At 39.7% G+C, this 25,929-nt stretch overlaps 2 protein-coding genes across 3 annotated transcripts in view; one reads left to right on the plus strand and one right to left on the minus strand.

Moving 5' to 3' along the window:
• Positions 1–25,929, minus strand: part of LOC124880824 (gastrula zinc finger protein XlCGF57.1-like) — a 219,484-nt gene that overhangs the window by 66,144 nt on the left and 127,411 nt on the right. The gene's annotated exons all lie outside the window — the stretch shown is intronic.
• LOC124880821 (butyrophilin subfamily 1 member A1-like) overlaps positions 17,043–25,929 on the plus strand; it is a 32,206-nt gene continuing 23,319 nt past the window's right edge. Inside the window, exon 1 of one of the 2 annotated variants that reach the window (XM_047386177.1) lies at positions 17,043–17,216. In XM_047386177.1, the coding sequence (XP_047242133.1) occupies positions 17,207–17,216 (10 nt within the window). In that variant the 5' untranslated portion in view covers positions 17,043–17,206. The remainder of the gene's footprint in view (positions 17,217–25,929) is intronic. The other variant, XM_047386178.1, reaches the window with a different exon arrangement.

A 25,929-nucleotide genomic window follows, 5' to 3' on the forward strand; every position in this document is an offset into this window, starting at 1 on the left:
TACAACTGAAAAATGCAAGGGAATCTTTCTTTCTGAGATCATCTGCAAAAACATTAACAATGCTCGTGCATTATTTGCCACGGTCGACAGGTTAACAAACCCTCCTGTAACTGTAGCATCTGAACTCCACTCTACCAGGGCCTGCAATGAATTTGCTAAATTCTTTACTGAAAAAAACCCAAAAGATCAGAGAGGCAGTCAGCACATCCACATCAACTCCAGTACCAAAGTTGTCTCCAACTAGAACTGATTTTGACAAAAGTTCCCAATTTCACAGAATAAATTACAAAAACTTAAAAGAAATCGTAAAGCAACTAAGCTCTTCTTCTTGCTGTCTCAATGTTTTACCCACAGCTTTCCTTAAGAAAGCTTTGCCTGTAATAACATCTGATTTAACGCAAATAATAAACACGTCCCTTTTGTCAGGTGTTTTCCCGCAGACCCTAAAAACAGCAATTATCAAACCTCTATTGCAAAAGAGCAACTTGGACAATTACCTATATACCACTGCAATGTACTTTTCCTATTATGTCTCTTTTTCTTTTTTTTTATGTACAGCACTTTGAATTGTCTTGTTACTGAAATGTGCTACATAAATAAACTTGCCTTCAGACAAGCACACCGACCGAGCTACCACTCCAGACTAGGTTCCACACTCCCCGACCTGGCCGCTCAAGTAAACTGAAAAGTTAAAACATAAATAGTTCTGTATTTATAAAGATATTTTAGAAATATCCAAGAGTGACATCACTATTCAAACATCTCAATGAAACATCTAGGTGTGCTTCTGTGGTCTGGTTGGTGTCCTTCTATTGGTGTCTGCAAGTGAAGCTGTTGTTGATTTTCACAGTAAGTTGGCTGCTGACAGAAATCATACCCTGTGTTTTGACTTTCATATAGTAGTCAACTATCGTAGTAAACATGGACGTACTTTGAGTCCTAGACTGGTTATGGTCCATTCCACTGTCACTGATGGCAGGTTTAAGGTAACATGGGAGAACGACATCATCTCCAACCAGGGCTGTGATTGGTAGAGGGGAACAAATTAACTCAGACTGTACTTTAAGGAAAAGTGACATAAATAAACACGTATAAACTGTATAAAATACATATTTAAATAAATAAATTAAAACTGTATCATCAGCTTAACAAAAGTTATTATTGTGAGATGAGGAAGTTGATTTTATTTGCTTTTTTTTTTCCAATTCAAAGTATTGCAAGTCCACCTTAAAGTCCACCAGAGGGCGACAATGTTTAACTCTTTAGAGTATTATCTCAACATCTTGTATTTAACATTGACTAATTATTGTTTGCAAAATTGCAAAAACAAATTAACATTTATTTTTAAAAGTGTTTTGACGTTGTCAATATATAACTAATGTCTGTTTCAAATCGTAAAATTAAATACATTTATTAAATAAAACATATCACAAACAATTTCAATGTGTCAATATTTTAATCAATAAATAATGAAATAAATGTGAAACGCTCTGAGGTCAAAAAATACATAAATACCTTATTATTTCAGTATGAATGTATTTATTGCATAATTTATCTTCTGCAGAGCACCATGGAAAAACTCTGGTCCATCAAAAGTAGAGCCTAACATCTGATTGGTTAAGCTGCAGAGCAAACCTGCCTCACACCAGTTATTTACAGTAGATGACTGTCTGCACCACGCTCTGGTGGGTAAGATCCCCAACTTTAGTTCTCTTAGAAAATGGACCCTGTTTGTGGACCTCTACATAATGCATCACAGGTTCACTAATGATAAAAGGAAGTGGGGACATTCTGTTACTCAAACAGGTATAATAACACAATTTAAAACAAAGGTGTTAACCAGCTTTTTCAGAAAAATAACATACTGTATTTGTTCACCCTTATTGGGAACGGATTCCACATCTTCAAACCATCATGGAGCAAGAGACAATATGGACAACCTTTGTTTTTAACCATGTTTGGGCCACTCTGTCATGATGAACACACTAATCTGTCAACAAGTTGTGGGCTTTTGAAGGTTTGTTTGTAAACTTCTGTGATTATTATTTGACTGAATTTCTTCTTTTTGTTACCTTTATTTTATACACTGTGGAGGAGGAGTTTTTCAGCTTCTCTCTTATTCAGGGTCGCCACAGCAAGAGAGTACAGCTTCCACGCAGACTTGGCACATGTCTTATGTGATCTTTAAATGACCAGGTAGAATCAGAATCAGAAAAACTTTATTGCCAAGTAGTGTTTCAAACGTACAAGGAATTTGCTTTGCTGGTAAGGTGCTACACATAGACAGACATACAGATGACATAAATAAATTTGGAAATATATAATTAAAACAAAAACAAGTTGTTTAGGAATGTTATGAGAATAGAAAAAAAACAGTGCAACTTTTTGTAGAGAAAGAGCACCACGGAAAATATTCAAAAATATACAATAACAACAGTATAAAATTAAATAGAGTTTACATGTGCTGAGATATTAGTATTATTTGCAAGGGGAAAGTGTCAGTGGGGGACCAGGGCCTTGATTAGGCTAGCTGCAAACGGGGAAGAAGCTGTTTTTGTGGTGAGAGGTTTTGGTCTTGATGGACCGCAGCCTCCTGCCAGAGGGGAGACTCTGAAAAAGTTTGTGTCCAGGGTGGGAGGGGTCAGCTGTAACCTTTCCTGCTCACCTCCGAGTCCTGGAGGCATGCAGTTCCTGAAGAGAATGGAGATTGCAGCCAATCACCCTCTCTGTGGGAGTATTAAATAAACAATGCCTCACTGTAACATTTGGATTTAACTTTGTGAAAATGAGACAAGAACATTGAAAATGGTCTCCACAAGTCAGGATTTTGTACCAGTCTTACCTACAGACAGAAAAACTGCTTTGGATCAGTTCCTTGGACTGAATCTAGATATGTTGATCAAACACAGTATGTTTTGTTTTGGAAAAAAATGTATTTACCAAGGGATGATACCAGTGATTGTCACTCAAGTTGGTTACCATGCGCATGGGAGAGCAGTTTACAGCAATAAGACTTGTATTAAAGCGCCCCGCTGAAACCGCTCTAAATAGACAATCAAAGAGCATTATTCTATGACAAATACAATATAATTCATGTGAAGCAAAGGCCTCCTCCTGAAGGAAAGTAGCACAATCAATAGTAATTCTTCAAACTGAAGTGCCGATACAGTGGCATGCATATCTGCGACTCTTCATCCCAGGAACCCACCCTGGGAGAAACATTGCCACCTGCAGATCATTGCTCTGGCCCTGACTATAAAATAGGCCATAAGATTAAATGACAGGGAGAGGGGGTGATTACTATTTTAGGTCATGCAGAGTACCAGGTTATGACGAGGGCTCTTATAAAAAGGAACCAAAGTTTTCCACAACAGTTTCCACCCCTGGTCAGCTATCGAAACCGTCAATTTGTTTGCAAATAATTTAGGGTGTGTTCACACCAGCAACGGACCAGAGTACGTTTCCCTGTTAACCTGGACCTGTTGTGCAAGTGTGAATACACTCAAGCGAACTCAATGTGGACCCACTTTTTGAGGTGATCTCGGTCCGCTTCCCAGTGACCTCTGGTATGGTAAAAATACAAACTGATTGTTACTTTATTTTTTAATCTACACCTCCAGGTAAAAAAAAAAAAAACTGTGGGAAATAAACATTTGCTATCCATTAGATATTTGATGTAATACATTAAGTGGGTTTTAACACTTAGCATATATTAAATGATGATCACATATTTGCTGTGGATACGTTTTAAATAAGGTTACTTTTATTAAAATGAATATTATTCTTAGTATAATTTTAAGGCCTTGCTTTAACTTAAAAACAATATGACATCGTTGCTTGAAGTTTAGGGTTATTTGTTTTCTAGCCCAGCTGCACAATTACATGGGACAGAAAAGCAAAATGTTACTGAAGCTGGACAGCAAGTTTATCAGATGACAGTGTGCAGGCAAAGGGTGGCGAAAGTTGTCTTGGAGGAACTGCAGATGTTTTCTGCCAGAGTATAATTTGTTTTAGTTAAGGTATCATTAACCACATAAAGGAGGCTGTGTGAGTGTGGGGATAGGAATGTGTAACTTGTCTTGCAGAAGCTTAGGGTGAAATTGTACAAGGAGCGGCGATGACAGAACAAAGGTCTCCTGGATTGCAGCGCTGAATCATCAGAAAATGTCAATAGTCTAAACCGGTATGGAGGACCGATCCTGACAAAATTAAAAATAAAAGCAGAAATATATATATTGTTTTTCCTTTTCCTTACACATGCCTTTGTTCTTTTGACATTTCCTCATCTCTCTTTTTCCTTTACCGTATGCATTTCTGCTTCATTATGCAAATGAGGAGGGCTGCCTTCTTCTCTCCAGCTCCTCTCCTATTGGTCAATATTCAGGAAGGAGGCGGGTTCATGTGCTGGCCGAGGGTGTGTCCCAATTCAGGGGCTGGATCCTTCCAAGTGCGTACTTGTGGGCTGATTACATCACAGCGCGGCGCATAAGGTCTGTCAGATGCTGCCGACAAATGTGTCCTTCTTTTGCCTGATTTGAAGGATGACTTGTGAGTATCCTTTGCGGTCCATCTTTTCCCATAATTCATTGCGGGTCGAAGTGGTTTGGTCAAACAGGGGAAGCCATGGCGGACCACAGTGGCAAAAGCTGTGAGTAAACTGTGAAAAATTACACTTTCTGTGACACAAATGAACTTTTACAATGTTTTAATGCGGGAATATAACTGTGTAGACGTGAAAAATCTGCTTGATTTATCAAGACATCGCTTAATTTCAAACGTGCTCCGACGTGTTCGAAGTTTTCCGCTCCCACCGTAGTAACTGCCGGTTTGCTTCGCTAGCTCTACCGGCGGTGGGGCGAGCTAGACCCAGTACAGATCTGGCCGGACTATCGGCACTGAGCTCCTGCTGCCAGTCATCACAGTGAACGTTAAACACAAGTGATTTCTAACAGTTTATGTTAGTATTATTTTAATGTATTGTGTCATTTGTTCATGTAAGTTGATTTGACATTACAGGTGATATTAAAGTTAACCTGAATAAATGGACAATTTTATGTAATCTTACCGTATCTCTGGATAGTGTGATTGAGAATAAATAAGCTTTTAAATATAAATGTTTGATGAAGAAATGTGCTTATATGTGTTTTTAAAAGTATATTTATAATTCAGCTTGCATTATAATTTGTGATTCCAGGTACAGCTGAAGAGAAATACACTTTCAAATGCAAGCAAATCTCAGTAAAGAAGTGAAAAGTTTGAAAGAGCTTGTTTTAGGCATTTGCATAGAAATATTTTAATATGTTCTGCAAATTAAGACAAATGTAAAATTAAAAAAGGCTTTTTTTACACTGATATTAAGCAAGATGTTTTTTTGTTGTTGTTTTTATTGTTTAGGGACAAAGGAGCAGACGGGCCAGTTTATTAAGCTCAGGGGTGAGAACCACCACCTTTTTACTGGAGCTAAAAACTCAGCCACCGTGGCTTGGAGGTACAATAACAACATTCTTTGCAGTCAGTTTCTGTCCAGTTTCAAAAACTCCTATCTTTCTAACTTTCATAAATATCCATCCAGTGATTAACATACTTCTTTTGGTTTTCCCTCTTTCCTTTTGCTTGTTTAGAACAATTCTGGAGAAGATGGTCCAACAGGGGAAGGTCACCCCTTGCAGGCCAAACAAAAGTGGGACAATATGAAAAAGAAATATAAAGTTTGTTCAGAACTTCTCATGTCACACACAAATAAAAAAAAATATTTCTAAAAGTCTTGTTGGTTTCTCTGTTTAGTCAACTCTTTTTCTTCCTTCTAACTTTAGGATTGTAAGTATCCAGGGTCAGGAGAGGGAGTCAGTGAAAAGCCCACTGCTGCTACTTGGCCCTGGTTTGTCCTTATGGATGAGGTGTTGGGACCAAGGTCTTCCACAACACCTCCTGTCCTGATTGCCTCCATCCCTGAGGACACTGTTGTGGACTTTTCTTATCAAAGTGGGTAGAAGTTGACTCATAACAAGAAAAAATCCGGACTTTGTCTTTATAAGTTTTATTCAAAGGCATTCAGCGTTTGAAGACCCTGACACTGAGGTTAGTCAGTGAAACAGAGCCCCGATCAACATTTACACACAGTATTTATACCAGAACATGACAGTGTTATCTCAACTTCAAAGAGTCTGTGTTTTACGACCCTAGACCCTTCTCGGGTTCAGAGGTGAGAAGGTTACCTAGGAACAACCATCTACTCTCCCCGAGGCATCACCCTAACAAATGGCCTTAACTATTAAACTTCTGATAATGGCTTTTACAGCTTCCTCCTCTAACACAGATGTTCAGTGGAGTGAGGTAAACCAAAGGTCATACACTGTGGAATGCTTACTGCAAGAATTTCCATCACACTCCTTTCTTCTGATTACAAGATAATCACAACTAAAGGAACATTCTTCAAAACCATCACCCCTCTCAGCTAACAGATAATCCAAAGCCATTCTAGTTTGCTAACTCATCGTTCTAATAGCTTAGGCTGATTGAAGTATAAGTCGTGACTATAGGTAGTAAGCGAGCTAGATAACATACTCCAGACCAATTAGCAGGCAGATACAGATATGATCTATTTCCACACATCCAACCCATGTTCTGAGGACATGAGTACCCATCTCTACTAGGAAAAGGAACAAAAACCCTGGTTAATTTACCTGCCCAGCCAAACAACTAACCTCCATCCGGTAAGGCTGTAAGATTAAGAGTTAACACAAAGGGATCTGGAGCCAAAGATTCTGAAATAGTATAAGGATCAGTTTTGATAGGACATGACTCAAATTTATGTCTGTTGATTAAAGCACATAAAACAGATATAATAGCTTCGCAACCTACTGTCTTCCCAAGGAAATAAGGTGTACTTTCCTCCTGTGTAATACAAATATCTGGATCTTTAATCGGATTTCTATTACCCCGAAATCTATAAAGAGTTCCCGTAGACGCACACGTTAAATTAATCTCACTAGAAAATCTACAAGCATTTCTGCTTTCCCTTACACTACAATTCCTCACAGTTTTGATGCATCATTTGCCACCAAACATTATCGGTATGATCATAGTAGTCAGAAAAGTGATGAATTTCTCTTCGAATCCGCTGATGAGTATTATTAGTCAGATTAACCACACATTGTCTTTGCTGTACCTTTCCCAAAATGAACACAAGAGTTATAAAAATATTTGCAATACCAATCATTAGCATCAGAACAGACCATCTTCCATATAGCTGCATCGTGACCTTGAAGTGGAATGCCCTTTCTTCTGGTACTGAAAGCAAACAGTTTTTTTTTCAAAGAAAACAAATTATAAACAACTTAAAAAACAAAAAAACAAAAAATCCTGCTGTCTCTCCTGAGTGGCTTCAAGCTGCCCTGTTACCAGTCTGGTACAGGTGGGCGGTCGTAGGAAGCTCCTCTAGAAATATATTTAGAAACAGGAACTCTAACCTGCTGGACGTTAGGCTTCCATAATCCAACTAAACAACGGTGGAAAATGAACACATTCAAACTTGTAATAATACCATAATGATAAATATCAAGCAATAAACATAAAAGTTAGATAAAAGCATCTGAGATTTCCTCCTGAGAGTCAGTCTCGCTGTCAAAGTGGGAGGAAAGAATTTGGCTGACCCTTGCTCTCCAGGCAAAGGAGCCCCTAGTAGCCACCAAATATTAAGAAATTAAGGAGAATAAGCATCATGGCGCATATTTGACTGTCTCTCTGTTGCAGACGTCACCAGTCCATCATCCAGAGAAAGGTAATGTGCAAATGTGTAGAGGTCTTCCCTTTATGTTTTCTATGTGTCTCTCACTGTGGTGTGTGTGCAGTGAGGCAAATGACCTTATGATTTCTAACTTTCAGGCAATGCGATGGCCTTAAGTAGATTCTGAAATAACGTGGCACTGCCCAAGGGATTATTGTGTCCTTGTAAGAACAGTGTTCTTCAACCACCTGTTCAATCACTCGCCATTGCTCAGCTTACAGTTCTTTGTCTTGTGGTGGTCCGCTGTCCTCAAACCTTTCAGGCCGTGGATGATCCAGTTAGAAGATGACTTGTCCTGGAAGCCAGATGAAGCTGGAGGAGCTAGAGCTTTCCTGCAGCTTTCCTGGATGTCTAGTAGGATCTGATATGGGCCATTCCAGCCCTGGACTTCCTGTGTTTTCTCCTAAATTCTCTGACCAGAATCCAGTTGCCAGGAATAAAGGACTGGACGGTGGAAGTGGCTGTTTCTGGTAATGCAGCCTTCAGCGTCTGTGAAATTTGAGAAAACACAGTGGACAGGTTTTGACAGTAAAACAACATCCTATCTTCAAACAACACTCCAGGGCCAAGCGGAAGCGGTGGGCAACCAGATGGAGAAGGAAGACAGTGAGCCAGCAGGAAGGAGTCAGAAAAGAAAGAGGGACAGAGATGATGGAGTTGATCAGGGAGGACATGAGGGCACAGAGAATGGACAGACTGTTTTCCATCTTAGAAAGAATGGTACTGAAATAAGGTGCTATATAAGAAATAAATAAATATTTTGTTCAGATAGTTTCTTAAAGTTTTAAGCTGTTCTAATAAATTTAAATATTGTTTTTGTCACCAATGTATTTTATTTCCACCTAACAATACGTCAACTTCATTTAAATTTCTAAACACAAAGTTTATTTTGAAAATTACAAATAGGATTTTAAACAGAATGTGGAAAAAAACAACATTCAAACTGATCAAGATTACAAGACAAAAGGCATAAAATAAAACTATGTACAAATATTTACAACAGCGACAAAAGGATCAACCTGAGTGACCGGTTCCTGGAAAAACCTCTTCAACAGAACAAAGAGGCAGATGTCTTTCTGAACAGAAAGTCTGGCGGTGTGGCTAAATCTCTTGCAAGGGTCAGAGACTTGGATGGATGCTGCAACTGAGACCTTTGGTTTGTCTTTCTGGATGATGAGCGAAGCATCACACAGGTGGTCTGCAGATGTTTGTGATGCCTCTTTCATCCATCAAGTTTAAAGGGCTGGCTGGACCACATCACTAATCAGAAATATGCAGAATTAGAAGATGGTGCTCACAAAATATGACAATTAGTTATACCCCTCAAACATTAATCACATCTATAATATTATACTTGTGGTGTGTGTATACATATATATATAGATATATATATATATATATATATATATATATATATATATACTGCTGAAAAAAATAAAGGGAACACTTAAACAACACAATATAACTCCAAGTAAATCAAACTTCTGTGAAATCAAACTGTCCACTTCGGAAGCAACACTGATTGACAATCAGTTTCACATGATGTTGTTCAAATGAAATAGACAACAGGGGGAAATCTTTGGTGATTAGCAAGACACACTCAATAAAGGAGTGGTTCTGCAGATGGGGACCACAGACCACTTCTCAGTACCTTTGCTTTCTGGCTGATGTTTTTGTCACTTTTGAATGTTGGTGGTGCTTTCACACTCGTGGTAGCATGAGACGGACTCTACAACCCACACAAGTGGCTCAGGTAGTGCAGCTCATCCAGGATGACACATCAATGCGAGCTGTGGCAAGAAGGTTTGCTGTGTCTGTCAGCGTAGTGTCCAGAGCCTGGAGGCGCTACCAGGAGGCAGGCCAGTACACCAGGAGACATGGAGGAGGCCGTAGGAGGGCAACAACCAAGCAGCAGGACCGCTACCTCCGCCTTTGTGCAAGGAGGAACAGGAGGAGCACTGCTAAGAGCCCTGCAAAATGACCTCCAGCAGGCCACAAATGTGCTTGTCTGTGCACAAACGGTTAGAAACCGACTCCATGAGGATGGTATGAGGGCCCGACGTCCACAAATGGGGGTTGTGCTCACAGCCCAACACCGTGCAGGACGCTTGGCATTTGCCATTCCACTGTGAGAGAAATAATTAAAAAAAAACAACGATTTTTTAAATAATTTATTTTTGTGTTACTGCTGCAAATAAGTATTTGAACACCTGCCAATCAGCAACAATTCTGGCCCTCAAAGACCTGTTAGTCCGCCTCAAAAAAGTCCACCTCCACTCCACTTATTATTCTAAATTAGAAGCACCTGTTTGAGGTCATTAGCTGCATAAAGACACCTGTCCATCCCACACAATCAGTAAGACTCTAACTACTAAAATGGCTAAGACCAAAGAGCTGTCCAAAGACACCAGAGACAAAATTGTAGACCTCCACAAGGCTGGAAAAGGCTACGGAGCAATTACCAAGCAGCTTGGAGAAAAAAGATCAACTGTTGGAGTAATTATTAGAAAATGGAAGAAGCTGAACATGATTGTCAATCTCCCTCGGACTGGGGCTCCATGCAAGATCTCACCTTGTGGCGTATCAATGATCCTACGAAAGGTGAGGAATCAGCCCAGAAATACATGGGAGGAGCTGCTCAATGATTTGAAGAGAGCTGGCACCACTGTTTCCAAGGTTACTGTGGGTAATACACTAAGACGTCATAGTTTAAAGTCATGCATGGCACAAAAGTTCCCCTGCTTAAATCGGCACACGTCCAGACCCGTCTTAAGTTTCCTGATGACCATTTGGATGATCCAGAGGAGTCACGGGAGAAGGTTCTGTGGTCAGATGAGACCAAAATAGAACTTTTTGGTCTTAATTCTACTCGCCGTGTTTGGAGGACGAAGAATGATGAGGACCATCCCAAAAACACCATCCCTACTGTGAAGCATGGGGGTGGAAGCATCATGCTTTGGGGGTGTTTTTCTGCACATGGGACAGGATGACTGCACTGTATTAAGGAGAGGATGACCGGGGCCATGTATTGCGAGATTTTGGGGAACAACCTCCTTCCCTCAGTTTGAGCATTGAAGATGGGTCATGGCTGGGTCTTCCAACTTGACAATGACCCGAAGCACACAACCAGGATGACCAAAGAGTGGCCCCGTAAGAAGCATATCAAGGTTCTGGAGTTGCCTAGCCAGTCTCCAGACCCACACCCTTTAGACAATCTTTGGAGGGAGCTCAAACTCAGTTTCTCTCAGCGACAGCCCGGAAACCTGGTTGATCTGGAGAAGATCTGTGTGGAGGAATGGGCCAAAATCCCGGCTGCAGTTTGTGCAAACCTGGTGAAAAACTACAGGGAACGTTTGACCTCTGTAATTGCAAAGGCTACGGTGCCAAATATTAACATTGATTTTCAGAGGTGTTCAAATAGTTATTAGCAGCAGTAACACACAAATAAATTATTATTAAAAATAATTATTGTGATGTCCGGATTTTCTTTTTTTATTATTTCTCTCACCGTGGACGTGCACCTAAGATGACAATTTCAGACCCCTCCATGATTTCTAAGTGGGACAATTTGCAAAGTTGCAGGGTGTTCAAATACTTATTTTCCTCTCTCTATATATATATATATGTATATATTTATACACAGCTCAAAAAAATAAAGGGAACACTCAAATAACACATCCTAGATCTGAAAGAATGAAATATTCTCATTGAATACTTTGTTCTGTACAAAGTTGAATGTGCTGACAACAAAATCAGACAAAAATCATCAATGGAAATCAAATTTATTAACCAATGGAGGCCTGGATTTGGAGTCACACACAAAATCAAAGTGGAAAAACACACTACAGGCTGATCCAACTTTGATGTAATGTCCTTAAAACAAGTCAAAATGAGGCTCAGTATTGTGTGTGGCCTCCACGTGTCTGTATGACCTCCCTACAATGCCTGGGCATGATCCTGATGAGACGGCAGATGGTCTCCTGAGGGATCTCCTCCGAGACCTGGACTAAAGCATCCACCAACTCCTGGACAGTCTGTGGTGCAACATGACGTTGGTGGATGGAGCGAGACATGATGTCCCAGATGTGCTCAATCGGATTCAGGTCTGGGGAACGGGCGGGCCAGTCCATAGCTTCACTGTCTTCATCTTGCAGGAACTGCTGACAAACTCCAGCCACATGAGGTCTAACATTGTCCTGCATTAGGAGGAACCCAGGGCCAACCGCACCAGCATATGGTCTCACAAGGGGTCTGAGGATCTCATCTCGGTACCTAATGGCAGTCAGGCTACCTCTGGCAAGCACATGGAAGGCCATGCTGCCCTCCAAAGAAATGCCACCCCACACCATTACTGACCCACTGCCAAACCAGTCATGCTGAAGGATGTTGCAGGCAGCAGATCTCTCTCCACGGTTTCTCCAGACTCTGTCACATCTGTCACATGTGCTCAGTGTGAACCTGCTTTCATCTGTGAAGACCACAGGGTGTCAGTGGCGAATTTGCCAATCCTGGTGTTCTCTGGCAAATGCCAAGCGTCCTGCACGGTGTTGGGCTGTGAGCACAACCCCCATTTGTGGACGTCAGGCCCTCATAACATCCTCATGGAGTCGGTTTCTAACCGTTTGTGCAGACACATGCACATTTGTGGCCTGCTGGAGGTCATTTTGCAGGGCTCTGGCAGTGCTCCTCCTGTTCCTCCTTGCACAAAGGCGGAGGTAGCGGTCCTACTGCTGGGTTGTTGCCCTCCTACAGCCTCCTCCACGTCTCCTGGTGTACTGGCCTGTCTCCTGGTAGCGCCTCCAGGCTCTGGACACTACGCTGACAGACACAGCAAACCTTCTTGCCACAGCTCACATTGATGTGCCATCCTGGATGAGCTGCACTACCTGAGCCACTTGTGTGGGTTGTAGAGTCCGTCTCATGCTACCACGAGTGTGAAAGCACCACCAACATTCAAAAGTGACAAAAACATCAGCCAGAAAGCAAAGGTACTGAGAAGTGGTCTGTGGTCCCCACCTGCAGAACCACTCCTTTATTGATTGTGTCTTGCTAATCACCAAAGATTTCCCCCTGTTGTCTATTTCATTTGAACAACAGGATGTGAAATTGTTTGTCAATCAGTGTTGCTTCCTAAGTGGACAGTTTGATTTCACAGAAGTTTGATTTACTTGGAGTTATATTGTGTTGTTTTAGTGTTCCCTTTATTTTTTCAGCAGTGTGTATATATATATATACATATATATATATATATATATATATATATATATATATATACACACCACCAGAACATGACTACTGTATGCAGGCAGGTATAATATTATAGATGTGATTAATGTTTGAGGGGTATAACTAATTGTCATATATTGTGAGCACCATCTTCTAATTGTGCATATTTCTGATTAGTGATGTGGTCCAGCCAGCCCTTTAAACCTGATGGATGAAAGAGGCATTAGAAACATCTGCAGACCACCTGTGTGATGCTTCGCTCATCATCCAGAAAGACAAACCAAAGGTCTCAGTTGCAGCATCCATCCAAGTCTCTGACCTTGCGAGAGATTTAGCCACACCGCCAGACTTTCTGTTCAGAAAGACATCTGCCTCTTTGTTCTGTTGAAGAGGTTTTTCCAGGAACTGGTCACTCAGGTTGATCCTGCTGTCGTCGTTGTAAATACTTGTACATAGTTTTATTTTATGCCTTTTGTCTTGTAATCTTGATCTGTTTGAATGTTGTTTTTTTCCACATTCTGTTTAAATGCTATTTGTAATTTTGAAAATAAACTGTGTTTAGAAATTTAAATGAAGTTGACGTATTGTTAGGTCAAATGGAAATAAAATACATTGGTGACAAAAACAATTTAGAAATGTATTAGAACAGCTTAAAACTTTAAGAAACTATCTGAACAAAACTTATTATTTCTTATATAGCACTTTATTTCAGTACCATTCTTTCTAAGATGGAAAACAATTTGTCCATTCTCTGTGCCCTCATGTCCTCCCTGATCAACTCCATCATCTCTGTCCATCTTTCTTTTCTGAGCCTTTCCTGCTGGCTCACTGTCTTCCTTCTCCGTCTGGTTGCCCACCGCTCCGCTTGGCCCTGGAGTGTCCTCAGGGATGGAGGTAATTAGGACAGGAGGTGTTGTGGAAGATGTCTGTCCCAACACCTCATCCATATAGACAAACCAGGGCCAAGTAGCAGCAGTGGGCTTTTCACTGACTCCCGCTCCTGACCCTGGATACTTACAATCCTAAAGTTAGAAGGAAGAAAAAGAAAGAGTTGACTAAACAGAGAAACCAATAAGACTTTTAGAAATATTTTTTATTTGTGTGTGACATGAGAAGTTCTGAACAAACAAACATTGTATTTCTTTTTCATATTGTCCCACTTTTGTTTGGCCTGCAAGGGGGTGACCTTCCCTTGTTGGCACATCTTCTCCAGAATTGTCCTAAACAAGCAAAAGGAAAGAGGGAAAACCAAAAGAAGTATGTTAATCACTGGATGGATATTTATGGAAGTTAGAAAGATAGGAGTTTTTGAAACTGGGCAGAAACTGACTGCAAAGAATGCTGTTATTGTACCTCCAAGCCACGGTGGCTGAGTTTTTAGCTCCAGTAAAAAGGTGGTGGTTCTCACCCCTGAGCTTAATAGTTTTTTTCAATTCAATTCAGTTTTATTTCCCAGTTTATTTCTAGAAAATGTTTTAGATTGCCCCAAATGTCCTGCCCAGGGAATAGAATGACTCATTTTCAGGACTGTAGATCTTAAACTCTGTGGGATCACCAACTGATCACCAATCTGGCTGCGGCGATACAACAAATCCCCCTTAACCAGAAACACTTCCCTTCTTCCTTCCACTTGAGTTGACTCAGGAACACTCTTAGAAAACAATGGTTCAAGTGTAGGATCTTCTTTCTGTAGCTTAGCAACCTCACTGGAATTAGGAAGAGCCTCAGCCTTTAATGGATCTAATGTGTGCTCAGCCATTTTTGTTCCTCTCACCTTTCCATATCTTCTCTGTCTCTGAATCTTTTTTGTTTTAACAGAAGTGCTAGAGTCATCTATAGGAACATCCGCATCTCTAAAAGGCAATTCATCCCAGCTCAAAGCATTAGCCAGTTCCTCCTTAGCTTTTGACCTTGTGACCGCCAGTAAACTCTCATCATCTTTAGCCTGACCGGAATGCTTAGTTATTAGCTCTGCCAGTATAGGAATATCTCGGCCCAAACCCACTTGATACGGAAATGTTTGAAGTACTCCTACTGAAAGCGTATAAACCTGATCTCCCACTTCAATTGCAACCTCAGCAATGGGGTAAGATACTTTGTCCCCATGAATACAGCAAATATCAACAGTTGTTCTAGAATAAATTACATCCTTAGGAAGACTATCTTGTCTAACCAGAGAACGATTACTTCCTGAATCTAATAGAGCTACACAGGGTTTATCTTCAATAAGCACTCCAAATGAAGGTTCATGTGGCAGACTGTCAAATACATTTTTATCATCCTGCCTGACTCGAGTTTGTGTCTCCAAACACATAGTTTTTATTAATCGACCTCTTTGTACACTGCGCTTTAAGATGACCTACTTGACCACACAAATGACATGATTTACTGGCTTTATGTCTTGCCCCAGATCTGGCAGGATCAGTATTAGACCAGCTTTGTCTTGAGTACTTAACTTTAGAGTCAGTGTCAGAACATGACATGGTTGATGGCATATAAGATGGGGCCTTAACTTGAATGAAATCTTTTAACGGTCGAGGAGCTGCTAAGAAAGCTTCGGCCAGTTCTGCTGCTTCATTGGATGTCTTCAGGTTGCGCTCCTTAACCCATGTCCGAAGATCCGGAGTCAGAACCTTCAAAAACTGTTCCAGGACAATGGCATCTCCAATTTGTTCCTTTGTCTTTGTTTCAGGATTCATCCATTTGAGGTATAACTCCTTGAGGCGGACGTGCAGTTCTCTTGGGGTTTCCTCCTCTCCAAAAGTACTGGAACGGAACCTCATCCGATAAAAGTCCACACTTGTTTCAAACTTCTGCAAGACAGCACATTTCACTTTTGCATAGTTCATAGTATCATCCATATCCATGGCTACATATGCAGAACGAGCTCTGCCAGTTAGCAGTGGGGCTAGATGAAGAGCCCACTCATCCTGAGGCCATTGACAGGCATGAGCAATTCTTTCAAAGGTAATTAGATAATGTTCAATGTCCTCACCTTCATTGTAGGGATGCATTTTTGGCCCTTTCCAGCCTGGATTTCTCACCAGAGATGAATACTGTGCTCCACTAGATCGAAGAACCGGATCAGAATCAAGCCTGTCTGGATCTTGTGGACTGTGAGATGGTTCAGAATCAGGTCCCCTCCCTGCTGATGTAGATACTGGAACCTCCAATGACTGCTGATGGGTCCCCTGCTGCACCGGCTGTTGAAGTTGAGCAAACTGATGTCGGATGTGCCTCCATCTGTCCTCCTGGCGTTTGTACTCCTGCTCCAGTTTAGCATCAGGTTCCACTTGTTGCATTAAAGATTACAAAACTCTTGTCAGTTCAGCCACATTCCCTTGTCCATCATCATAACCACTTAATGCCCCTTGTTGGTCACCGGCATCATGCGATTTTTCTATGTCACATTCTGGAACCGGCCCCTCTTTGGTCGGGTAGACATCTTATCCACTCCCTCTTACTTGGCCTGGAATCCCATCACTGCCACCAAATGTGGTATATTGTGGCCAAAGTGGCTGAAGAAGGGCAGCGGACTGATGTTCTCCAGTGTAGCAGGTGGTTTATTTACAAAAAGAACAACCACAAATATGTACAAAAATTATTTAAACTTGAAAGTGACAAAATAAACATAACTATACTCAAACCAACCACAATTAACATCACATGCACACAGCTACACTGACCTGGTCCTCCCTCCTTAACTTCTTTCCTGATCTGCTTAAATACCTTCATGCCCTTCCAAACACAATTAACTGAAATGGAATCTTCCATCTTGCAGGTATATTCCAACATGAGAAATAATGTCAAATCACTGAAGCTACTTCTATCTAGCAACAACCCTGTGTTTACGGTTTAACAATTATATCCTAACTCTAACACATCAAAACTAACAAACAAAACCCCAAAGTTAACTTAACACTTTAACAGTTTCTTCTCCCCTCCTCACCTGGTACCTCATGTGACATCACTTCCCTGAAACCTCCAAATACAGGAAGTTAGGCCACACCTCCTCCTTTAGTTCCTTGAACACAGGTAAGTGGTAAAATCACTAGCTGGAACTAGGCCAATGGAGTTCATCCATTCTACCACAATTTGACTGCAGGGTTGGGGAAAGAAGAACATTTGCCTGAAACTCAACAAAAAGGAAGCTTGATTCTTACTCAGCTTCAACCCTGAACTAAACTTTTTGTGATGCCTGCAGGTAAGGTGGTATTTTTCTCCATTTGTTATTTTAAATGTAACATTTTCTAAAATCAGAAAAATCAAATTATAAATCTTTAAAAAAAGTGAAGAAAAATCTTTATAGCTTAACACACAACAGATAAAAACAGTTTATGTGGTCTTTGATCAATTTTACATACATCCTGTGTCATACCTGCTTGTGTTTTCAGTTCTTGAGTTTGTGTTTTGTTATTTTACCTGGTCTAGTCCTTTGTTTTCTGTCTCCCTGCACCCTAAGCCCACACCTGTTCTGTGTTTTCCTCTGATTGTCTGGTCATGTGTGTCATTGGTTCCCCCTGCTGTCCAGTTTTGTATTTAAGCCCGTTTGTTTTCCTTTGTTCCCCGCTGGTTCCTTATGTGTTGTTTGTGTTTTGTGGCTCGCCTGGTACCCTGTGTGTATCCATCCATGAACAGTAAAGAGTCGTCTTACCTGCAAACTTCGAGCTTCAGGAGTTCTTCCCCGCATATTGGTCCAACAGAAACCCACATTATGACATCCTGATACATTATAATCCCAGCCTTCTAGGAAAAATACAGAGTCATGAATATTAATTAAACAAAAAGCTATAAAAAATAAAGTCCTTCTAGCATTTTGTAAATAGAAGTAATACTAAACATCCTAACAAGAAGTTCAAGTTGATTTAATATGACAAAGTCAAAAAAATATTATGTATCTTTAGAGTGTATGTAAATATTTGTTTAACTTTTTGTTTCATACTTTTGAGACTCACAATTTTCAGGTTCTACATATGATATAGGGACATTAAAATGTTTTTTTTTTCCATTACCAATACCAAACTATTGGTGTGGGGCTGTGTCCAGGCCTTTGCACTGCACATAAAGAAACCCAATGATTTATAAATAACTTCCTGGTTTGTGTTTCAGCAGATCCCTCCATATTCCTTCAGCTCATCATCCTTGTGCTACTTTACGCTCTTGCAACCATGGGTGCGCTCATACTTTTGAAGAGGATAATTTCTGGAATTGGTACATTCCAATTTTTCCTGTTTTAATGCAATAATAATATATGATTAATAATAATAATAATATCATTAATAATAATTACTATTTCATAAATGTAATAAATGATGTACCTCAGGGGTAAATTCAGTGCTAAACCATCAATAGTTTCTTGCTGTAACCGAACTATTAGAAACATATTTTTGACAGGTTTTACACCACCAGTGTGTTTAGCCCTTCAATCTCAACTAAAAGCTCTTTGTAACACTTGAACATGTTAAGTAATGGGTGACTGCAGGTAACCCTCCCCCCAAAAAAAAACCCAGACAAAACAGTCATCAGTCATTTTCTACCGCTTATTCCATAGTGGGTCGCGGGGGAGCTGGTGCCTATCTCCAGCAGTCTATGGGCGAGAGGCAGGGTACACCCTGGACAGGTCGCCAGTCCATCGCAGGGCAACACATAAACAACCATGCACACACTCATTCATACACCTAAGGGCAATTTAGAGTTACCAATTAACCTAACAGGCATGTCTTTGGACTGTGGGAGGAAGCCGGAGTACCTGGTGAGAACCCACAGTGCTACCAACTGTGCCACCGTGCAGCCCCCAAACCCCCCAAACAACCCCCCCCCCCCCCCCCGCAAACAATAATATAATAATAATAATAATATTAACAATAATTCTAAAATCTTTAGGAAAAAATAGTAACTGAAAAACCTTTTAGATACAATCACATAATAAAATGCTAAAATCTAGTCTAGTGCAATTAGAAGTAGGAACCTCTAAATACAAATGCCATTTCTTTAAACAGTCAATTTCTATCCGTTTGTATTTGGAAAAAAATGTATTTCTTGACATGCATGGAATTTGAGGTAATTCATGTAAAACCCCACCCCAGGTAAAACAGGCACATCACTCAAAATCTGTCATTTTCAGCATGATATAGGTATTAATCCTATATTATAACATTGCTAGAAGCTTTGTATGAAGAAAAAATTAAACAATAAATCATGAAGACAATGACCAATGTTTCACTCCTTTTACGCTCTGCTGTCCGCTCGACTGCAAAGCCTGCCTGATGTAAATTGCATCCTGTGTACCAGCTTAGGGTTTGCAAAGAGCCTCTGCAGATGTCCCAGATTTTGTCAAACACAAAGTAGTTGAGAAAAAGATCATGAGGAGATAAAGAAAAACAACATCAATGTTTTTTGATTAATACAGTGAGCAGAGATCTGCTATTTTCCCAGTGACGATAATTTATTTATCAGGGACAACAAAAATACCAAAGCTGCACTGATATTCAGACAATAAATCAAATAAAAGTAAAAATAGACGCTAGCCTGAAACGTTTTACTTGTGAGTCACATGTTAACGCTGTGGTTAAGTCCTCGTTCTTTCAGTTTAGGTGGTGTCAAAAATAACGCCCCTCCTGTCTAAACGCCACCTAGAGACAGTAATTCATGCCTTCATCACCTCGCACCTTAATTATTGTAACTATTTTGATTGGAGTGAACCACGCCTCCCTCTCACGTTTACAGCTGATTGAAAATGATGCAGCGCGATTTTTAACTGGTACAAGTAAACGAGAGAACATTACTCCGGTTTTAGCATCTCTTCATAATAAAGTAAATTCCTTGTATGTTTTATTTATTTTTTTCCTGACTTGTTCACAGAGCCTCTTGGCTGGCGCTTATTATTGTTCGGTCCGCCATTCATCGGTTTTGTTTTGTTTCTGGACAATATCTACTCCATCATCCAAGATCTGTAAGTCACACTTTCAGCTTCACTAAAATGATTTCAGAGCCTATTTCACAGCTTTTCTTTGTTGGCACATAGGTGAGTCACCGTGGTCAGAGAGAATCAAATGAGGAAGAAAAAGCCCAAATACTTGGGAGCAGAAGCAAAGCTGATGTCTGAATCTTTAAGTGTATCTTACTGTGTGACAAAAAATTGTAATATTACGTAGAAACATGATAATTTTTTTTCCTCTCTAATATGTTTACATACATTTGTAACTTTTCAGGTTTACGTTTGTACCATGTGGGGACAATTAAAGGCTTCTGTCTTGAAAATGCTAAAAAGTGCATTACAACAATGTAATAAAGTCAGTAATAAGTAATAATAGAAATGGATGGATATGTACAGGTCATGAGGACTTGGACGACTCCTACTTGAAACGTGTCTGACCTTTGGTTTGACTCTCACACAAAGATCTCCTGCTTACATTATAGAGATGTTTATATCTTCACGATCTGATCTGATGATAGAAAACGCACTCATTCTACAAAAAAAACACAATTTTATGAAGGCAAGGCAGAGAAAAGAGCAGCATTTCCCTGGAAGTCAATGATAAGTTTGCTTCATGTTTATTGTGACCAATCCTAAGCTAAATCTTTTGTGATACCTGCAGGTGAGGTGTTGTTTTTGTAGCTTTGCTATTTTAAATATGAGTTATCATAAAACCAGATTAATGAAGTTATAAAAATAGAAAATATAATTGACATTAAATTAGTAAAGGTTAGCTAAAGGTAAATACATTTTATTCAAAATGTAGAGATTACAAGTTATAAGAGGCCTCTGTGAGCAGTTCCCAGGCAATCCACTGAACATCAGAAACCTCACAAGAAATATGTTCTGTCCAGAAGACACGTCAAGAAGAAGCTGTAAAAGCTGCAATAAAAGAAAGGCATCCTGTTTTATCTTGCTCCCCTGGGAGAGAAAACAAATTCCTCCGGTGTATGGAAAGAGGCCTTAGGATTTATTCTGTCAACACTAATAATACAAAGAAATCAAGTAAATAAAATATATTTTGTTTGACTCTATAGAAATGTCAGTAATTGTGGCACTCGTTATGTTGTGAAGAACAATTATTTCACGCTTGATTTTTTTCCCAGTTTAAAAAAGTGTTAGAATTACCCAATTTATTTCTTTTTACTAAATGCCCATTGCTCCTGACAAAACTAGTACAACTGAGGCCACTTCAACTTTTTTGTCCTGAAGCCACTTTGTAACTAATTTTGTGGTATGTACTGGATTATTGTCCCTTTGGAAGACTAATCCGTGCTCAAGCCTGAACGTCTTGGCTGATATCTTGAGATGTAGTTGCATCTGCATGTTCTTTGCTCGATCTGCATCTTCCATCTGCTGCACATGTAGAGCATGTTGGAAAAAATGGATAAAGTATGGAGGAGATTGCACTGCTTCATGAATTACCAGCATCCACAACTGATAGGAGCTAGCTTCAGTTTATATAAAGCCAAGCTTTTTTTAACAATATGCTTTGCTTTGTGTTTTTGTCCTGTTGTAGTTATATAGGAGCACTGCTATATATGGCCAGAACTAAACAATTGTTTGTCTTCAAAAAAGTAGATTCAATAAAGATGTCTGGATCTAGACCTTCTGACTGCTCTGAACGTTAATTTCAGCGTTCCAACATTCATTCCAAATGTAACGACTTGAAGCTAAGTTATCTTCAAAGCACAACTCTTTTCTTCTTAAGCTTTGCAAAATGAAAACCTTAAGCAATGAAACAAATTGGCCTGGCCTGAGTGCTTTTTGTATATTAGAGTTGATATTAAAGCAATAAAATAATTATACAACTGTCTTACATTTTTATAAGCATCGTCTTGAAATGTTTGTTAAATGTGACAGAGGACATAAAGTAACAAATGGCGATCATATTATAAACTTATGTTGGCATTTTGCTGTTACTAGAATTTTATTTTGTGTTTTTAATTTTTTTGCTTAAAATGTTATTAGCATCTCAAGTTTCCCCCAAACATTTACATTTAATGTGAATGAAAATGGACAATAGAGCAGAAAAACCAGGAAGGTGTTAAAAACATTCTGAAAACAGCACATAAAATAACTTTTTCTACTATTACTTCTAAACTAGATTAAATACTAAAATGAGGCACAATTATTTGAAAATACATATAGGAGGAAGCTATATAATTGTGATTAAATTGACGCCTTTTTAAACAACTGATGAAATAAGAACTGTGTAAAGCGCTCAGTCATCTCTATGTTGTGCCTTCATTTGAAGTCATTTGCACACATTTCTGGCACAATGTGATTATCTGTAATACAAACATCAAATCAACTACCAGCCATGATGAACACTCATCCTTTTACAATATTTCCATTTCTCATAGAGCGCCCTCTAGTAGATTATGATTGTTATCACAAGCTCTCTTTCCTGCTTCTTTTAGCCCTGGGTCAGTTCAGGATGCCAACACTTTGCTAGTGCTCTTTGAGGAGCTTCCAGCTCCTTAGATATTCTGCTTTCTTCTGCCTCCTTTTCTTTTCATATCTTTACAATCCAGATTTTACGCGGCACCCGTTACGGCCGGTGGTTGTATGTAGCGTTGTGTCCAAGCGTGTATCGAGTAATCCAAGCAGATTTTTTGTGAAGTGCATATCAAGGCTTCTGTCGATGACATATGTGGTCACATTTGAGGCCCCAAGAGCGGGCCGTACCACGTGACTGATTCAGGAACTGGTTTACCGGTTTGTGCATTATTCCAACTAGGGACAGCATAAAGCTGCTGATTCCCCATCACATTTAGTTGTCTTGACATTCAATTAGATTGCGTTAGAAATCTAATTGAGTGTCTTTTTTTGCTTTTGAATCAGCAAGAAAGAGGGGAGTATTGGAACGGATAGAAAAATGTTCATCACACCTTGTATGAAATTGGTGTTGCTTATATCGCTCACCAGCTTCATCTGTGCGATGTGAATGTGCCTGGATATTTTCTAAATCACATAAAATCACTCTGAACTGGTGTTCCTTGGTAGTCTAGTGGTTAAGATTCAGCACTCTCACCTCTGTTGTCTGGGATCAATTTCCAGTTAAAGAATATAGTTTTATAAGTCATATGGGAAAAAAAAACTTTTACCTCAAGAAACCTTTACCCAAAGATTGCTAATTTAAGCATTATAAGTATAAGTAACATGAGCAAATTCACTTCACAACCCTCTCCCATATTTGTTTCTATTTTTCATTTTGATCTAGCCATTGTATCATAAAGAGTTCATATTGAAACCATATTCAGAATTTATTGGCAGCCCAAACACTATTCATTTATTTAGTCAATTCCAAGCCTCACACAAGAAATACATGTTATTATAATCACTCTGCCTAGTTGACATTTATTGTCCACTTGATGGCACAGTAGAGCAATCTTATTGCCATGGCTCACAAGTCAAATAATTGGATGGGAAGCCTCAGTGCTTCAAGAGGCTTCATCTCGCCATCACTAGTTGTATGGGCATGTTTTCTTTTTTATTTTATAACTTGTGTTTACAGACTGCTGATTGGCCTGCTGGAGCTGTGGAAATCCCAGTTTCTCAATTTCTGTCTGCTTGGCTGCAGGACTCCTGCTGGAAATCCCCCTGAGAATGTTTCTTTTGGGTCAAAGTTAGAAACTTCTCTCACAGGCTACCTGAGTGATGGACAGTGTTAACAGCAACTTGTAGGCCAGCCCACTTACATGGTAGGCATCAGTTAGCCGATTGTACTGAGAGAGGATGAGGTGAAAACAAGTGACAGATGTTTTACAGGAGGAAGACATTTTGCTCTCTATATCAACATCCTGCTGTTCCATGGAAGGATCCTCCTCGCTTCCTTTCGGCATTCCACTAACTGTCCTGACAGTGTAACCTTCCAGAGGGGACTTCTTTAGTGTGTCTTACTGACAGGCAAGGTTGTAGAGTTCACTACATAGTGTGTCAGCTGTAGCTCTATGGTGAAACTAATCTGACATTTTCTTATTTCTTCCAGAGCTGAGCTGGGAAGTCTATTATCCCTCACATGAGCAAGGTTTTGAGTGTTTAGACTAGTAAAACCTGAGCAAAGTTTTACATTTGCAGAAAACCTTGTTTGGATACTGTATGTCTCTGTCTCCACAATGACATTGTAAACTTTGACGTTGAAGTCAGTATCAGCTGCTCATCATCTGCAAGCTCTCCTGGCATTCTTTTATTTTTTTTGGACTCTTCTCTCAGGAAGGGCAGTCTACACACCAGCTCAAACTCCTTCTGCTTTTGTAACTTTCAATCAGCCAACTTCACAAACTCATTGGCTGCACATGTAACACCTTCAAAGTCCCTAACACACCTGAGACCCTCCTTTGTCCCCTCACCCAGACGTTGAGCTGTGATGAAATCCATTGCCCTTTTCTGCAAGTATTTTAAAAAATGAGAAGGAAAATCTGAGCAGTAAGCCCTTTCTCATCCCTCAAAAAGTCTTTTATGAATCCCTTTGCCTTGGCCCTCACAGTTGGCTGTTGTGTTTTGCTCTACAATGGTATGTAAAGTCAAGAAACAAGGCTCCCTGAGGATTCCCAAAGCACTCAAACACTTTACTCAGTCCCTGATCCTTAGAACACCATCTGGTTGGCTAATGGGCACAGTCATTTGAATGCTTGCCCTTACTCATTTCTTTCTACCTCAGCATTCACTTTTAAGACTCTCTTACAAAACGGCTATATCATTAAGCACCAAATAGAGGGATGTACTTTCCACAACACTGATTTTGGACTTGTGGGCACATGGCTGATGCTTGGTGCTGTATCTTGTTTCTGAGAGCTACAAGACAAAGTTTCTCAGTTATGTACGCCACACAATTCATTCATACACATTCTTAACTTGAACAATGGTTTACGAACAAAGTTTAACATCTTGGCTTTCCTGTTCCTTTTATCGTCCTCAATTGACATTGCAAACAACGAGCTCAAAAAAGTAGCCAGTTTTTGCACATTTTTCCTTTTGAGAAGGACCTGTATTTCATCACAAAGGGCTGTTACTTTAAGGAATGTAAAATGTAACATATTTACAGTTTTTTACAATTTTTAATTTGCTACATAATTCCATATGTATTCATTCACAGTTTTGATGCCTTCAGTGAGAATCTATGAACAATGTACAGGTCCTTCTCAAAATATTAGCATATTGTGATAAAGTTCAACACCCCTTTAAAGGTTAATCTCCATGACAGGAAAGTAAGATCAGACATGTTTGGAAGGGCTGAAGGTGAAAATCACTTCTGAACAGTAAATGGCAAAATAACCTACGTTTTTAAAGATGAATCTTGGACAGATGAGACCAAAGAGGAGATATTGGAGGATAATTCAAACAACCAAGTTTAAAGAAAACCAAACCCAAACAAATCAACACAATTGCCCAATTTCAGTTATAAAGCATGGTGATGAAAGAATAATGATGTGGGCTTGTTTCGTAACCACAGGACCTGGCCACCTTGCAGTCTTTGAGTCAACTATAAACTCTATTCTTTACCAAAGATAAGCTACATTACCAAACGTAGTGGGTCACACAACCAAATCAATGAATTCAGGAATTCCAATTCCAGTTTGGTATGGAGAAACTTGACTGGTCTGCACAGAGTCCTGACCTCAACCTTCTTCAACACTTTTTGGATGAATTAGAGCGGAGGCTGCAATTCTGGTTTTCTCATCTAACTATAAACACACTCCACCTTGTGGAAGATGTTTACAGAATAGAATAGCTGCTAGCGCTGGCAACAAATTAACAAATTGACAGTTATAGATTAAGAATAGGATGTCATCAAGGTTCATGTACATGTAAAAATATACAGACAAACACTTTTGGCAATATAAAGTCAATTGTGAGGCCATCTGTCAGACAGCTAAAGCTTGGATGAACTTATGCCATCAGAAAGGACAATTATCCCAAGCACAGCAGCAAATAT

This window comes from Girardinichthys multiradiatus, chromosome 14 (genome assembly GCF_021462225.1).
Source record: "Girardinichthys multiradiatus isolate DD_20200921_A chromosome 14, DD_fGirMul_XY1, whole genome shotgun sequence".
NCBI lineage: Eukaryota > Metazoa > Chordata > Actinopteri > Cyprinodontiformes > Goodeidae > Girardinichthys > Girardinichthys multiradiatus.